We start from the raw sequence: 16557 nt of genomic DNA on the forward strand, positions 1-16557 counted from the left end.
CTTACTGTCTAGCTTGGTCCTTACTGGAATAGGTTACATTTACGACTGCAGTTTCCGAGTCAGTGTTCACTAGAGGAAGAGAAAAACGAAGAGAATCAAAGTTAGTTCACTTGCTACTTCCTTCCTTTCCCAAATTTGAAAGCAATTCAGAAGACAGGTACCTTGCTCACAGCTCTCCACCACTCCATACTGGACTAGTAAACTATCCAGCACCTATCAGGAGGGGGAGAGAAAAGCAAAAATTTTGAGTTTCCTGAGTTACGAACAAGGGCAGGAACATGTTTTAACACTAAGTAATTGTAAAGGAAAAGAAAGAAAACCATAAAGATCCAGGGCTCTGGGCTGCAGAAGGAAGGGGAGACGCCCGGCAGGGTGCGCGGACGGGCTGCTCTCTCCTGCCCTTCCCTGCACCCCAGACTTCAATCTCTTTCCTCAGTCAGCCGGGAGGTAGCAGCGATCAGAGCCACAGCCACGTGGTTCCTGGGGCTGCAGGAGGAAACAGCGCGGCTCTCATACAGACGCCACACCAGCATCCTTCCTCCTCATCTGGAGACGTGCGACAATACTCCCAGGTGAAGAAACCCAAGCTTTATCTGTAGGATGTTCCTTTGCAAAGAACTTCCTTGCACGGCCAATGGGTCAACAGAGCAAGCTACTGTGGGCAGGCTGTTGAGTGGAGGGAAACCTGGAGGCCTGAAGGGAGGGGGAATGTACGCGGTTGTGAACACGCAGCGTAAAAGGCACACGACAGGTGAGCGCGTGAGAGTCCACGGCTGGCTTGGAAGGCGTGTAACTCGAAGCTGTTTTCACCATCTTTGCCGCAGTCACATTACTACAGGGTGCATGCTAGTCCAATGGAGAGGCAATTAAGACAGCAATGATGAATTTATCGTAACCTGCAGGTGTGCGTCTCATCAGCATAAACCAAGCCCAGCTGTCCTTAGCTTCCAAGAACCACAACAAACTTTTCTTGAAAACTCAAAGTAACTACCTGTAAATACACAGCGACCACTTACTCATCAACTGACCTGCAAAATCTGAAGGGTCGTCCCTTAAAAACATTCTCTGGTCCAGGCCACAGCAACTTCTAAGAAACACACTAAATTTTCATACAGTCTCCTCCTAGACGTTAGGCAACCTCTCTATAGCAATCTTCCTCTTGTACAGTATCTTTCAGGCTTCTGTCTACTGGGTCCAGTTTGAAACCCATCGCAAGATTTGTCTGTGGATGAACTGTATCTTTTAAGTGAGGTTAGTACCTACTTGTGAACAGAATGCCCTTTCCACTGTTGAGTTTTGACTTGGTAGGCTGAGTGCCATGTGCCAGTAGCACCATCAAATCAAAGTTTATCCTATTTGCTTCTGAGCACTTCAATGATACAACATAAATTCCACTCATTTGTCTCACCTACCAGTAGTGTGTGTGTGTGTGTGTTTGGTCACTGCTCTACCCCAGCACCAGGAATACACAGGCACAAGACGACATTCCAGTATCTCCCAAGGGAGGCCAACACTTCCAAGGACACTCTGCTGTCTGTCAAAGCACTTGCCAGTTCTACAGGGGAGTCTGGCATATTGTGCTGCCCAAGGACGTATTTTATAAAGGTCAAAAAACCAAAAGCCTCTCAAAAACACCATCCAAAGAGAAAATACAGGGGCCGGCGCTGTGGCTCAGTGGGTGAAAGCCCTGGCCTGAAGCGCCGGCCTCCCATAGGGTGCCGGTTCGAGTCCTGGCTGCTCCTCTTCCCATCCAGCTCTCTGCTATGGCCTGGGAAATCAGTAGAAGATGGCCCAAGTCCTTGGGCCCCTGCACCCATGTGGGAGACCCAGAAAAAGCTCCTGGCTTTGGATCAGCGCAGCTCCGGCCGTTGTGTCCATCTGGGGAGTGAACCAGCAGATGGAAGACCTCTCTCTCTGTCTCTACCTCTCTCTGTAACTCTTTCAAATAAATAAAATAAATCTTTTTAAAAAAAACAGAGAGAGAATACAGGGCCGGCATTGTGGTATAGCAGGTAAAGCCACCATCTGCAACGCACACACCCCATATGGGTGCCTATTAGTTTCCTGGCTGCTCCACTTCTGAACCCAGCTCCCTGCTAATGGCCTGGGAAAGCAGTGGAAGATGGCCCAAGTGTTTGGGCCCCTGCACCCACGTGAGAGACCCAGATGAAGCTCCTGGCTACAACCTGGCCCAGCCCAACTGTTGCAGCCATTTGGAGAGTGAACCAGAGGATCAAAGATCTCTTTCTGTGTCTCTTCCTCCCTTTCTCTAATTCTTTCAAAACAAGTAAATATATAAATAAAAAAAAATAAAGAAAAAGCACAGCATTCATTCCTCAAAATGGAAAAAAAAAGCAACTTGTTTGTCTTTTAGACCAAAATGAATAATCTGCAATACTTATATGAAAGAAGAAAGCTAACAAAGTATCTCAATTCATTCCACCTTCAGTCATTAAGGCACCGGGAAAGGCCACCTGCCATTCACAATTTAGCTCTGACATACATAAAAACCACTTCTCAGCAACCTTGGATGGCTGAAAGGTGGGGGTAGCGGGTGGTGGTGGAGGAGGGGTCATCACCAACTTGTTTAAAATAAACCTCGTTCCGAACTCCTAGAAGCAGCGTGTTCAGTCATCAAAGGCATCAGTTCCCACGGTTTGGCTTATACCACCTTAAACAACATCATAAAACTTAAAACACCTGTGATCTATCAACCAGGCTGACGAAACCAACCAGGGCAAATGAAGCTAACGCTCTCCAAGCTCCGCTGGCCCAGACTTCGGCTGCATCTGTAGAATGGGACTCAGCAGTTGAGATGCTCGTGCCCCACCTGCGTGCCTGAGTTTCGGTCCTGGCTCTGGTTCTGGCCGGCTCCCAGCTTCCTGACACTGCAGGCAAATAACTGGTCAAATAATTGGGTTCCTCTCTGCCGTGTGGGAGGCTCGGGTGGAGGTCCCCAGTGCACGTCTCCACGCCAGCCCAACCTCCATGGTGTGGGCATTTGGGGAGTGAACCAAATGATGGCAGCTCTTTCTGTCTCGATACATAAACTTTTTTTTTTTTTTTTTTTTTTTTTTGACAGGCAGAGTGGACAGTGAGAGAGAGAGAGACAGAGAGAAAGGTCTTCCTTGCCACTGGTTCACCCTCCAATGGCCGCCACGGCCGGCACACCGCGCTGATCCGATGGCAGGAGCCAGGTGCTTCTCCTGGTCTCCCATGGGGTGCAGGGCCCAAGCATTTGGGCCATCCTCCACTGCACTCCCAGGCCACAGCAGAGAGCTGGCCTGGAAGAGGGGCAACCGGGACAGAATCTGGCGCCCCGACCGGGACTAGAACCTGCTGTGCCAGCGCCGCAAGGCGGAGGATTAGCCTATTGAGCCGCGGCGCCGGCCCCATAAACGTATTTTTAAAATATTTTAAAAATAAATTTATACAGAGCATACACATACACAAATGATATCATAAATTTTTTTAGCCTTAAGAAAATCATTTGGCATGGCAATTAAGACGCCACTTGGGGGGTCAGTGCTATGGCACAGCGGGTAAAGCCGTCCACAGTGCCAGCAACCCACCTGGGCGCCGGTTTTGAGTCCTGGCTGCTCCACTTCTGATCCAGCTCTCTGCTATGGCCTGGGAAAGCAGAATAGGGTGGCCCAAGTCCTTGAGCCTCTGAACCCATGTGGGAGACCTGGAAGAAGCTCCTAGCTGCTGGCTTTGGATCGGCTCAGTTCCAGCCATTGCAGTCATTTGGGGAGTGAACCAGCAGATGGAAGACCTCTCTCTCTCTCTCTCTGCCTCTCAAATAAATAAATCTTTGAGGGGGGGGGGGGAGGGAGAGAGACAGACAGACAGACACCACTCGGGACACCTGCATCCCGCATTGGAGTGCCGGAGTGCCTAGGCTCAAGTCCTGGCTTGATTCCAACTCCATCTTATGCACAACCTGGGAGGCAGCCATGATGCCTCAAGTGTTGGGTCCCTGCCACCCACATTGGGTTCCAGACTCCTAGCTTTGGCTCACTCCAGCCCCAACCATCATTGAGCATTTGGGAAATGAAGCAATAACTTGAAAATCTCTCTCAGCCTTTCAAATAAATGAAAATAACTCTTTTGGGAGCTGGCATTATGGCACAACAGGTTAAGACACTGCCTGCAACACCAGCATCCCATGAGCTCTGGTTCAAGTCCTAGCTGTTCCACTTCAGATCCAGCTCCCTCCTAATGCACCTGAAAAAGCATTGGAAAGTGGCCCAAGTTCCTGGGCCACTGCCACCCATGTGGGCGATCCGGGTGGAGTTCCAGGCTCCTGGCTGAGGCCTGGCCTGGCCCAGCTGTTGCAGTCATCTGGGGAGGATCAATCTCTCAGGTCTCTGTTTCTCCCTCCCTGTCTGTAACTCTGCCTTTCAAATAAATAAATCTTTTTTAAAAAACTATTTTTAAATTGTGGAAATATACATCAAAAATCTTCCTGATGCCGGCATTGTGGCATAGTGGGTAAAGTTGCTGCCCACGACACCAGAATCCCATATGGACACCAGTTCAAGTCCTGGCTACTCTACTTCCGATCCAGCTCCTTGCTAACGTGGCTGAAAAGGCAGTGGAAGATGACCCAAGTACTTGGGCCTCTGCACTCATGTGAGAGAACCTCCTGGCTTCAGAGCAGCCCAGCTCCAGCCATTGCAACCATTTGGGGAGTCAACCATCCCCCTCCTTCCCTCCCTCCCTATTATTCTGCCTTTCAAATAGATAAATCTTTCTTTATTAAAAACACACACACACACACACACACACACCCGGGGCCAGTGCTGTGGTGTAGCTAGTAAAGCCACCGCATGCAATGCCGGCATCCCATATGGGTGCCAGTTCAAGTCCTGGCTGCTCCACTTCCAATCCAGCTCTCTGCTGTGGCCTGGGAATGCGGTGGAAGAGGGCCTAAGTCCTTGGGCCCCTGCACATGCGTGGGAGAATTGGAGGAAGCTCCTAGCACCTAGCTTCAGATTGGCACAGCAGCTCCAGCCGTTGCGGCCACCTGGGGAGTGAACCAGCAGATGGAAAACCTCCCTCTCCGCCTCTCTCTGCCTCTCCTTCTCTCTGTGTGTAACTCCTTTCAAGTAAATAAATAAATCTTAAAAAAAAAAAAAACCTTCCTGCAAATATTGTTTAGGATTTAACATGTTTAAGAGAAAATTGTTTACATAAACATTCTATTCCTAAAAATACATTCTACTTACTGTCAATGATCTAGTCTGTAAAATCTCTACAAAGCTAACTGTAATATAATACACTAAAAATGGTGAACTCTGTCACCTACAAATTTTACTTCAATTAAACTTGACTATAAAACAAAACAAAAACAAAAAGCCAGTAATCCTTCAACAAAGAGGTCCAGCACCAGTCTCAGTAGCTGGTGTGAGCAAATCAGCAACACAACCTCCAGGGGGCGGCACAGACACCACGGACAGAGCCCAGCCCAGATGGTGATGTTCTCAGAGTCCCAAGTTTCAGGGGTTAAAAAGGGAGGGCTGCCATAAGACATTAGAGCCTAAGAAGCTCCCTCAATCTCAACAGGGTCCAACCCCAAACGTCTGAACAGAGCCAGGGCAAACGCTCCCTTGGATGTACTTGGAATCTATTTAATCAGGTGTCTGAATAAGCTCTTCTCCCATCAGGCAGGACAGCCACACTGTGCCATTCCTCTTCCAACCAACCCACGGAATTCTCCAAGCGGAAGCCTAACGCTCGTGCCTCATCCTGCACCCAGCAATGCAGCCGCGTTCCTGTTAGCAGCCATGGAAGCTGCTGAGCCCGGGGTTCTTGTCTCCTCTCTGTTCCAGGAACATTGTGGCTCTCGTTTATCTATGCTGGCCACAAGTTCTTTTAAGCAGTCTTGTTTGAAAGGCAACACACCCAAAACCACCTCCACTGCACATGCCCAGCATCTCCACAACTCTCTAACCCAAACCTCCATTCCCTGAATGAATTCACTTTACTCAAGCTGGAATAACTTTTCTCTGTGTTTGGAGAAAACCACAAGGGAGAGCAGGTACCAAACCAAACTGAAGCCATGGAGGAAAGGTCTTGGTAGAATCCCGCTTTTATGTATTTGGGAGCTCAAATCCTCAAATGTTCACCCTTTTAAAACTTAATGCAAATGCAGAAACAAAGAATCACACAATAAATGAAAAGATTGTAAGATCATTCCTAACAGCCCAAGTGGACAACCCAATATCCATCAGCTGCTGGTGGGTAAATTCCTACAGCGGGAAGTTATTCAGCCACAAAAAGGAAGTTGCAGTATAAGCTACAACACAGATGACCCTGGACACTAACAGGCCAGGTGGAAGAAGCTGGTCACAAAGGAACACAAATGCTTCCATTCACATAGAATGTCCAGAATAGCAGATTCCACAGTGACAGAAAGTGGATTAATACTTGAAGTCAATAACTAAACATTTCTGTTTTCTTAATTTTATTTGAAAGGCAGGGGCAAGGAGGGGAGACAGAGACAGAGACAGCACTCCCCCAACCGTTGGCTCACTCAAATGTCCCAACAACTGGGAGTGGACCAGAGCTGAAGCCAGCAGCCCAGAACTCAGCCCATGTCTCCCACATAGGTGGAAGGGACCTTACTACTTGAGCCATTCCCTGCTGCCTCCCAGGGTGTGCATTAGTAGGAAGCTAGGAGTGGGAACAGAGCTGGGACTTGAACCCAGGTACTCTGCTAAGGGATGTGGGCATCCCAAAAATTGCCTTAATCACTTTGACAAACACCCATTTCTAAATTGTTCTGTTTAAGCTAATGAAAGTATTTCAAAACTCTGGACAATGGTTGTACCTACTTGTTAACATACTAAAAATCACCAAATTGTACACTGTAAATAGTGGGTTGGATGGTATGTGAATTTTTATCAATACAGCTGTGTAAAAAAAAAAACTAAGAACTGCATTAATAATGATCAGCTTTTTTTCTTGGTAACAAACTTTTTTAAAATTACTTATTTGTGAAGTAGCGCTACAGAGAGAGAAATTCATCTGCTGGTTCACTCCCCAAATGGCCACAGCTGGGCTGATCCAAAGCCAGGGGCTTCTTCCAGGTCTCCCTATGTGGGTGCAAGGGCCCAAGCACTTGAGCCATCTTCTGCTGCTTTCCCAGGCCACAGCAGAGAGCTGGATTAGAAGGGGGGCAGCTGGGACTTGAACCAGTGCCCATATGGGATGCCGGCACTGCAGGCAGACGCTCAACTACTACACCACAGCGCTGGTCCCTAATGACCATCTTTTATAAAAACATTCAAATATGCTGATATACAATAAACTGCACAAAATTTGATCAATTTTGGCATTATGCAGACCCTCCTAAAACCATCACTCATCATCAAGAGAAGGCAGTGTCTCCGTGCCTCTTCAGTCTGGGAGCCCCGCTCACCTGTACATGGATAATCACTGCAGTAGAGATGGCAGAAGACGACCTGTGCCTCTGCCAGCTCCCTCGCTGAGCTAGCTCTACCTCACCGACACCACTATGGCCGATGCAACATAGGCTCTGCAGATGAACTTTCTGCTGATTTCTTCCCTACACTCTCCACTGGAGTCTGCTTTGCACGCTGCCTGCAGCCCAACACCCAACTGCCCCTGCAGCTTCAGACTGTCATGCAAGTTGTCCCAACTTCAACACGCGCAGAAGCCAGCAGCGACCCGGCACTGGTGACCTCCTCCATGCAACTCAAGACACTTCCCCACACCTGTGCTCCAGTCACACCCTCAAGTCTGTATCAAGTGCCTGCTGCCCTGACACCTGGTCCTGGAAATGAAAACAAGGTCACTTTACAAGCTCTCAGCTCATCTGGATTCTCCCATAGACCAGTGCGGGGATGCACTGTCAGGTGCATCTCAGAAGCTCACTCCTTAGGCTGGCTTCCACGCTCTTGGGCTCCAAGTCTTCCTCATTTGCCTATGGGTTACCCTGCCTTATGTGTTTCAGATGATGGGGCCGTTACACGACACATCAACTTCTATTCTGAAAGACCCCTGGAAATGGGAAACTCTTCAAGGTAGCTCTACAAACGGAGCTACCACAGCCTCTAAACTCCATGAGGGAAAGGACAGTGTCTGACCTTAGAACCCAAAGCTCAGAGCTCGGGAGGCAGAGTACAAGACCAAGGGTTACAAAGAAGCTGGGATGGGGGTCTGGCCTAGCAGCTAAGATGCCCACCTCAGAGCACTTTTTTTTTTTTTTAATTTACTTTATTCATCCAGTTCTCCCATGTGGGTGGCAGGGGCCTAATACTTTAATCATCTTCTGCTGCTTTCCCTGGGCACATTAGCAAGGAGTTGGATCGGAAGTGAAGCAGTCGGGGCTCCAACCTGCGCTCATATAAGATGCTGGTGTTGCAAGCAGCGGCTTCACCCAATATGCCACAGTGCTGGGCCATCAGAATACTTGCCTGCAATACTCTGCTGCAGCTCCTGACCCCAGCTTCCTGCTGATGCAGACCCTGGGAGGCAGCATCGATGGCTCAAGTGACTGGGTTCCTGCCACCCGCATGGCAGACCTAGGTTGATCTCCTGGCTCTGGCCCTGACCAGGCCATGGTGGGTTTTTAGGGAGTGAGCCAGTGGATCAGAGCTCTCCCTTTGTGTCTCACATACATCTCTGTCTCTCAAAAAAAAAAAAAACTTTAAAAAGTTGCAAGTGGGGTGATAGGAGGCTGGCATTTTGATACAGAAGGTAAAGCTGCTGCCTACAATGCTAGCATCCCATATGGGCGCTCATTCCAGTCCTGGCTGCTCCACTTCTGATCCAGCTCCCTGCTAATGCACCTGAGACAGCAGCAGAGGACAGCCCAAGTGCTTGGGCCGCTGCACCCATGTGGAAGACCCAGATGAAGCTTTTGGTCTCAGCCTGGCCCAGCCCTGGCCATTGCAGCCATTTGGGGACTGAACCAGCAGATGGAAGATACCCCCAGCACCCTGCCCTGTCTCTCCCTCTCTGTAATTCTGCCTTTCAAATAATTAAAAAAAAAAATTCACAGTCATTAAAATACACACACACACATATATATATGCACACACAAAAAATATTAAGTAAAAACTTTACCCAGCATTTGTTCCTACAAGTTAGTAAACCATATGAACCAAAGGCCACAGTAATATAAAAAATTAGTATGTTTTATAAATTCATTTTAAAAACTGTGGGAAGTGGAAGGCACAAACATTACAAAGCAGAAAACTTCACGTCTTTTCCCAACAAACACCTTGCCCAAATGCTAGCAAATTCAAGTATGGAAGCCAGTCCCAGACAGTGCAGAGGAGGGTGTGGGGCAGGTGACAGGGGTCATTTTGACTACTCTGCATTTAACGAGATGAAGAGTCCCTCTGGAACCTCTGTGTGGAGCTAGGGATGTAGCAATGAAGAAAGCTTCCTTCAAATACAGCCCAGTACATTCTACAGGAGCAAGAACTACTGTCAGATGTGGGTGAAATCATCCCCAACTGTGTTGTTTTACATCTACCCATGCATGGATTAGCTAGATTAACAACTCTACATCACAGGGCCCAACTGTCCAGTAAATATTAGCTCAAAATTTATAGGCAAAATAACATTAACACCCACCTTATCGCAGATTTCTCTAACACAGGACCATCATAACTCAGACAGCATTCATACAGCCCCCTGTGCACCAGGCTGAAGGGGACTGGGACACACAGCCCTGGCTGCAGATCCCACAAACCATGCAGTCCATCGCCCCTGGGACTGAAAAAACCTGGGGCGGGGAAGCTCAGCCACCCTCCTGCCCCAAGTGTCAGAGCAGCCCTGAGGAGGAGGAGATGCTTGGGGATTCCAAAACCTCACGTCAACTGCGAGTTCAAGAGTCCCCATCTGCTCACGCTGACCTCGGCAGTCACTGTGGAGGAGGACGCGGCACACAAGGCTGCCTCCAGGCTCTTAATGAGCAGTGCAGAGCAGGATGGATCAGGCCACGCCCTACCATAAACTCCAAGGTTTCCCCCTCCTTCTGGCTAAGACTCAAGATGGGGCCGGTGCTGTGGTGCAGCAGCCTGCAATGCTGGCATCCCTTTGGGGCACTGGTTCAAGACTCAGCTGCTCTGCTTCCATTCCAGCTCCCTGCTAATGTGCAACCAGGGGTAGCCCAGGTGCTGAGAGACCCAGAGGAAGCTCCTGGCTCCTGACTTCGGCCTACCCAGGCCCAGCTATTGTGGCCATCAGAGGAATGAACCAGTGGATGAAAGATCGACTCCCTCCCTCTCTCTGGTACTCAGCCTTGAAAGAAAGATGAGGGAGGGAGGAAGGAAGAAAAGGAAAAGGAAAAGACTCAATATCCCTAACAAGTGCTAGCTCAAGTCCTAGCTACTGCAAGCTTCCAATTCAGTTTCCCTGCTAACACACCTGGGAAGCAGTGAATAAGGTCCAAGTGCTTGGGCTCCTGTCACTCATGTGAGAGGTTCACACGGAGGCTCCCAGCTTCAGCCTGCCCACACAGGGCTTTTGCAGCCATCTGGGGAGTGCATTTTTTTTCTGTCACTCTTCTTTTCAAATGAATAATATGAAATAAATAAAAGAATGTTTCTTACAGGATCTAGTCTTCCAGATATACATTAGTTATTCTTACTGCACAGGATCTTGTAATACTGGGAACAGAGAAAACAGAGGGAAAAGAGAAAACTCAGAACTATTATCATCATCTGCACCCAACAGGTACAGGTAAGAACACTAGACTGTGACGAAGAGACATTTAGCCTGCAGGTTGAGAGACCTGCATCCCGGGACAGAGGGCTTTGTCCATCTCTTTGCCTCTCAAATAAAAACAACAATAAAAACCACTATGAAAATACTAAATTTGGTTAAACTAACTTTAAAGCGCAGAAATAGTTTGGAAAAACACAAATCACTCCAATTGCAAAGGGGCAAAAGACATCAAAAGGCCAAAATGAATCACAGCTAAGAACTGCTAATGCCAAAATGCAATACTGAAGGGTGGGGGGTGGGGGGGGCTTGAAAGAAGCCTTGGACTTGGCGGGTAGGAGTGTTACTGGAGACAGTGTTTCTAGAAAGCAATCTGAGAAACAGAGAAGGAACTTGCTGCATTCCAGACCTTTGACTCAATTTCATTTCTGTTTCATCACTACAGAAATCAATAGACCTCCAGTGAACACAGCTAGCTAACAGAGTGAACTTCTGAGTCCTTTGGGTAAAGGTGACCTGTACTTTGCTGTGCAGACAAGAGAAGTCTGACTGCTTCAGGGTTAGGGAAAAGGGGATGGGAAAAGCAAAATGGTCATTTAAAAAAGAAAATCAGTCTATACCCTAAACATTTTAATAAAAAGGTTTTGTGAAAGGAAAAAAATAAAAGAGGGTGAGGTATGTGGCACGACAGTCAAGACACGGGCTGAGGTGCCAGTATCGCATGTCCACGTATGTGGGTTCGAGTCCCAGTCCCGCTCCCAATTCCAGTTCCAAGCTGATGCACAGCCGGGGAAGCAGCAGGCGCTGACTCAAGGATTTGGGTCCCTGCCCAAGAGACTTGGACTGAGTTCCCAACTCCTGGCTTTGGCCCCAGCCAGGGACCACTGCAGGCATTTGGGGAATGAACCAACAGACGAGGAGTGCTCTCTCTGCTCACCTGTCTCTCTACATCTGAAATACATTTAAAAGTATTTATGCACAGACATATTCATGGCTCTGTAAGTTTTTAGACTGAAACTCAAAGTAACTTACACAGATGACCATGAGGAATAGTTACACAGATTAAAAAGGACACATAAAACAGAATAATGGGGACCGTGCTGTGGTATAGTGGGTAAAGCTGCCACCTGCAGGGCTGGCATCCCATATGGGCGCCAGTTCGAGTCCCAGCTGCTCTACTTCCAATCCAGCTCTCTGCTATGGCCCGGGAAAGCAGAAGATGGCCCAAGTCCTTGGGCCCCTGCACCTACATGGGAGACCAGGAAGAAGCTCCTGGCTCCTGGCTTTAGAACGGCGCAGCTCCAGCAGTTGCAGCCATTTGAGGAGTGAACTAAGAGATGGAGACCTTTCTCTCCCTCTCTGAATGTAAACCTGCTTCTCAAATAAGTAAATATAATCTTAAAAAAAAAAAAAAAAGTTACCACATGACCCAGCAATTTCACTCCTAGGAATAACCCAAAAGGGCTGAAAAAAAAAAAAATCACAAAAACATGTATTCATAGCAGCCTGAAAACAAGCCAGATGCCCACCTACTGATAAAGGAACCAACAGTGTGCAATGGAGTGTTGCTGAGCAGAGAGAAGGATGCAGCAAGCACTGCAGTTTGTCTGCGTTGGAGGTACTGTGCTGAGTGAGAGGAGGCAGACACCCAGGGCCACGTATCATAGGATTCCACGTCTGAAAAGGCGGCAAAATCTACAGGGACAAAAGTGCATTCAGGGTTTCCAGGGTCTAAGAGGAGGCTGCAAGAGGAGAAGGCAGGTGACTGTGAAAGGCAGGAGTAAGGAAAATATCCTGGAACTGGCAGTGACGGTTCCTAACCCTGTAAATATACCAAAAGCTACTAAATCACGCTTCAAATGGGTGGATTTTATGGTATGTGAATTATAGTTCAATTTTAAAAATAGAAAAATGATTAGAACATAGGATATAAAATTATATATACAACATGACCCAACTAGGTTGAAAAAACACATTTAGCTATGAGTCACATAACAATATTGCCATTGGGAGAAACATTTTCCTTGTCAGTTTCCAAACTTTCTACCATGAACATATAATTTTACTATCAAGGGAAAAAAATGAAAACAAACATCAAACCTGGATTATATTGGCCTTTAAATTGTTTTCATAAATAAGGAATGCCAACGAAACAGACATTTCTCCTCTCCTATTCTTAAGGCCCTCCCTGGAGAGTACTGGAAAAACACAACTGAACACTGGGCAGAGCCAAATGCATGGGTTATTTGGGGTGGCAGAGTTAGGAAAGATGCTTCTCATACCACCCCCAAGGGTAACACTACTAAAAAAAGGTCAGAGTGGTGGACAGGAGCGGACAAGGGACAAAAGGCAAGTGGAATCCCTCTCTCTGCTGGTATCTGTCTCCAATGATCAACATGTAATTCCAAAAAAATTTAGTCCTCAAAAGTAGCCCCTGCCAATGTCCTTGGATCAGTGGGAAAGAAGGTTCTGGAAGTGAGGCAGAGTTTCCCACACCCACCATTGTTCTCAATCTCTGATAATGTGTAATTAAGAGATAAAGGCTGCACATACAGCCCAGCCACGTTTTACTATGTTTTCTCTACTGTTTAGTGAAGCCTGTGAGTACAGCTTTGAGTTGAAAATTCTATTGAGCAAGCTTTTCACCCAGATCCTACCCCTTGGACTGTAACATGATCCTGACACAGTGTTCAGAAAAGATTTAAACACCGATCTGGACAGCATCTACTACAATGAATTGGGACAGAAAGCGGCGGGCATGCCCACGTAATTTCATGTTTTTAATAAGTAACAGAGGTTCGACAATAATCAAGGAGAGGTTATATTCACCAGAAGACAATTTAGTGAACTGCCAACTTTTAAGGAAATCAAGCCTATAAAGCTGATCTTTTGGAGGCTCTACTTAGGAACCAAGCTCATCTGATTTTTAAAGGCGCTGTAAAATAAAATGTTTTCTAATCTTCAAGCAACTCCTTCCCCAAGTGTGCACTGACACACCCAACAAGGGAGATTTCCAGAACCCTGACTACAAGTCACTACTCCCCATAAATACTTGGTTTGGAACCCACTTACTCTCATGGCTTCTACTTGCTCCCCATAAAATGCACATGCATACACTTGCTATCTACGGCAACCCCACCTATCATACTGCTAATAAGCCAACATCTCACAAACTGCACCTGAGGTGCCAAACCAGTCAGCTGTCTACACCCTGTAGATAGGACAGACTTCAGGGTCGGGTTCTAAGATGGGCTGGGAGATAAATAACCCAGTAACTTCCTCAAATATGGAAAGCCCCCTCCCCCATTTTATCTGAAAGGCAGGGACAAATATCCTTCATCCATGGGTTAACTCCCCCTATGTCCCCAACAGCCGAGGCTGGGCCAGGCCAAATCCAGGAGCTGGGAACTCCATCCAGGTCCCCCACCTGAGTGGCAGGAACCCAAGTGCTTGAGTCAAACATCACTGACTCTCAGGGGCATTAGCAGGAAGTGGAGGCATTAGCATTGGAAGTGGAGGAGCTGGAACTTGAAACAGGCACTCTGATACAGGATATGGGTGTCAAACAGCATCTTAACCTCTGGAATAGCTGTTTCAAAATTAATTTTCAGTCACAAATACAACAAAGATCTACTACATTAAAAGTAAATGATGCAAGTTAAAAAATCAGATTCTAAATGGCGCTTTTGTGATCACCCCCTGCACTGGCATGAATGCCATCACTTACAAATTCCTGTCCACTAGTACCTGCAGATGTAGCCCTAATCCAATGACCGGTGTCCCCATAAGAGGGAAATCTAGACACAGCCATACCTGGAACACAAAGTGACCACAAAGGCCAACAAACACCCCACACAGCCGGCAGTACCAGAAGCTCACAGAGAGGCTTGCCAGCGCCGTAATTTCAGACTTCCGGTCTCCACGACAGGGAGAGCATGGATCTCGGTTGTTCTAAGGCCTCCCAGGTTACGGGGATCTGCCAGAGTAGCCCTAGGAAGTCCACATATGCCCCTCCAACTCCATAGCAAGTGCCCTGAACCCGACTCAGAGGCTTGTCTTCAACAGGTCTGAATCCGACTCTTCTCTTCACCGGTGTATCTCAAACAGGCCCTAGCCCAGAGTCTCGGAGTCTGGGTCCCACACAGCCTCGGAGCCTGTCCCACCTCCAGAGCCACACCTGCTCATTAGCCACCAAACCCTCTTGGTGTTCTTTCACATGTCATTCCCATTTATCACCCCTGAAAGACAGACTTTTAGTCCTGTTTTCAAGACACAAAAACAGAGCGGTATAAAGGAAAGGCTGCTCGCCCAGCTGCACGGCAGACACACAGAGCCATCAGGATCCAGACCCACTCTGTGTGACTCTACAGCCACTGTTCAATAGGCTATGGTGCCTTTGTTAAGATTTATTTACTTGTAAGAGTAACGGGGGAGGGGGGACAGGGGGGAGTCTTCCATCGCTGGTTCACTCTCCCAAAGAACCACAATGGCCGGAGCTGAGCCAATCCAAAGCCAGGAGCCAGGAGCTCCTGCCAGGTCTCCCACACAGGCACAGGGGCGCAAGCACTGGCGCCATCCGCTGTTGCTTTCCCAGGTACACTAGCGGGGAGCTGGATTGGAGGTGGTGCTGCCAGGACTCCAACCAGTGCCCATGAGGGATGCCGGCACTGCAGGCCGGGGCTTTAACGTGCGGCAGCACAGTGCCAGCTCCACATTTAAAAAAAAAAAAACTTATTTATTTGAAAGGTGGGGTTACAGAGAGGGAGAGGCACAGGAAGAGATCTTCCATCTGCTGGTTCACTCCCCACATGGCTGCAACTGCTAGTGTTGGACAAGGCTGAAGCCAGAAGCTTCAGTCTCTCACCTGGGTACAGGGCCCAGGTACTGGGGTCGTCTTCCACTGCTATCCCAGGCTATCAGTAGGGAGCTGGGTCAGAAGCAGAACAGCTGAAACTCAAAATGGTGTCCATATGGGAAGCCACGACCGCAGGCAGAGGTCCCAACACCATGCACTTCTCAGGAAGTCACCATCCCTCATGGGAGAGGACTCTTCAAAAACTCTTCATACCAACAAGAAGGACAGAACATTGAGAAAAGCTGAAGCTGGCTGGCAGGTGCACAAGGAATTACCACATATTCTCTAACTGTGTATATAAATAGAGCTAACTTTCAAAAAGGTTTGGGGCCGGTGCTGTGGCATAGCAGGTAAAACAACCACTTGCAGCACTGACATCCCACATGGGCACTGGTTTGAGTCCCAGCTGCTCCACTTGCAATCCAGCTCTCTGCCATGGCCTGGGAAAGCAGTAGAAGATGGCCCGAGTCCTTAGGCCCCTGGACCCATGTGGGAGACCTGGAGGAGGCTCCTGGCTCCCAGTTTTGGGTAGGCACAGCTCTAGCTGTGCAGTCACCTGGGGAGTAAACTAGTGGATGGAAGACCTCTCTCTCTCTCTCTGCTTCTATGTAGCTCTGCCGTTTAAATGAATAGAGATCTTTAAAAAAAAAAAGTCTTTATATTCATTAAAAATAACAGCTAATTATTTTAAAAGTCGAAGTTACAAACTAAAATGAACAATAATCCTTGGATAAATGAGTAACATTTGCACCATCATCTCTGAATACAACAGGTTCCCAGAATAGCTACTTCCCTGTCTTTCAGAGAACAGTGCAGACTCTGCATAAAATGAAATCTGATCTTAGCAGATTTATCTTTTCCAAGATACAGTTTTCCAGGTTTTCAGTTATGCTGCTTTAAAAAAAAAAAAAAACCTATTTATATTTTATAGACAGAAATAAAATTGCTATAAACAAAAACTCAAGTACTTTATCTGTTAGAATTTCAACCGTGACCAC

At 47.6% G+C, this 16557-nt stretch overlaps 1 protein-coding gene across 9 annotated transcripts in view; it reads right to left on the reverse strand.

Annotated features, from left to right (window-relative positions):
• The window catches only part of IGF2BP3 (insulin like growth factor 2 mRNA binding protein 3), a 136144-nt gene that overhangs the window by 47127 nt on the left and 72460 nt on the right, over nucleotides 1-16557 (reverse strand). For 6 of the 9 annotated variants that reach the window (XM_089315379.1, XM_051852815.3, XM_051852814.3 and 3 more), the window contains 2 exons: nucleotides 162-213; nucleotides 6-69 (listed from right to left, as the gene is read on the reverse strand). The exons of the other annotated variants lie outside the window; for them this stretch is intronic. Coding sequence is in view for 4 of the 6 variants with exons in the window: in XM_051852815.3 (XP_051708775.1) it covers nucleotides 6-69; nucleotides 162-213 (116 nt within the window). In the remaining 2 variants the exon portion in view is untranslated. The remainder of the gene's footprint in view (nucleotides 1-5; nucleotides 70-161; nucleotides 214-16557) is intronic. 9 annotated transcript variants of the gene reach the window in all.

This window comes from Oryctolagus cuniculus, chromosome 16, assembly GCF_051225735.1.
Source record: "Oryctolagus cuniculus isolate XC-2025 breed Fujian yellow rabbit chromosome 16, ASM5122573v1, whole genome shotgun sequence".
Lineage (NCBI taxonomy): Eukaryota > Metazoa > Chordata > Mammalia > Lagomorpha > Leporidae > Oryctolagus > Oryctolagus cuniculus.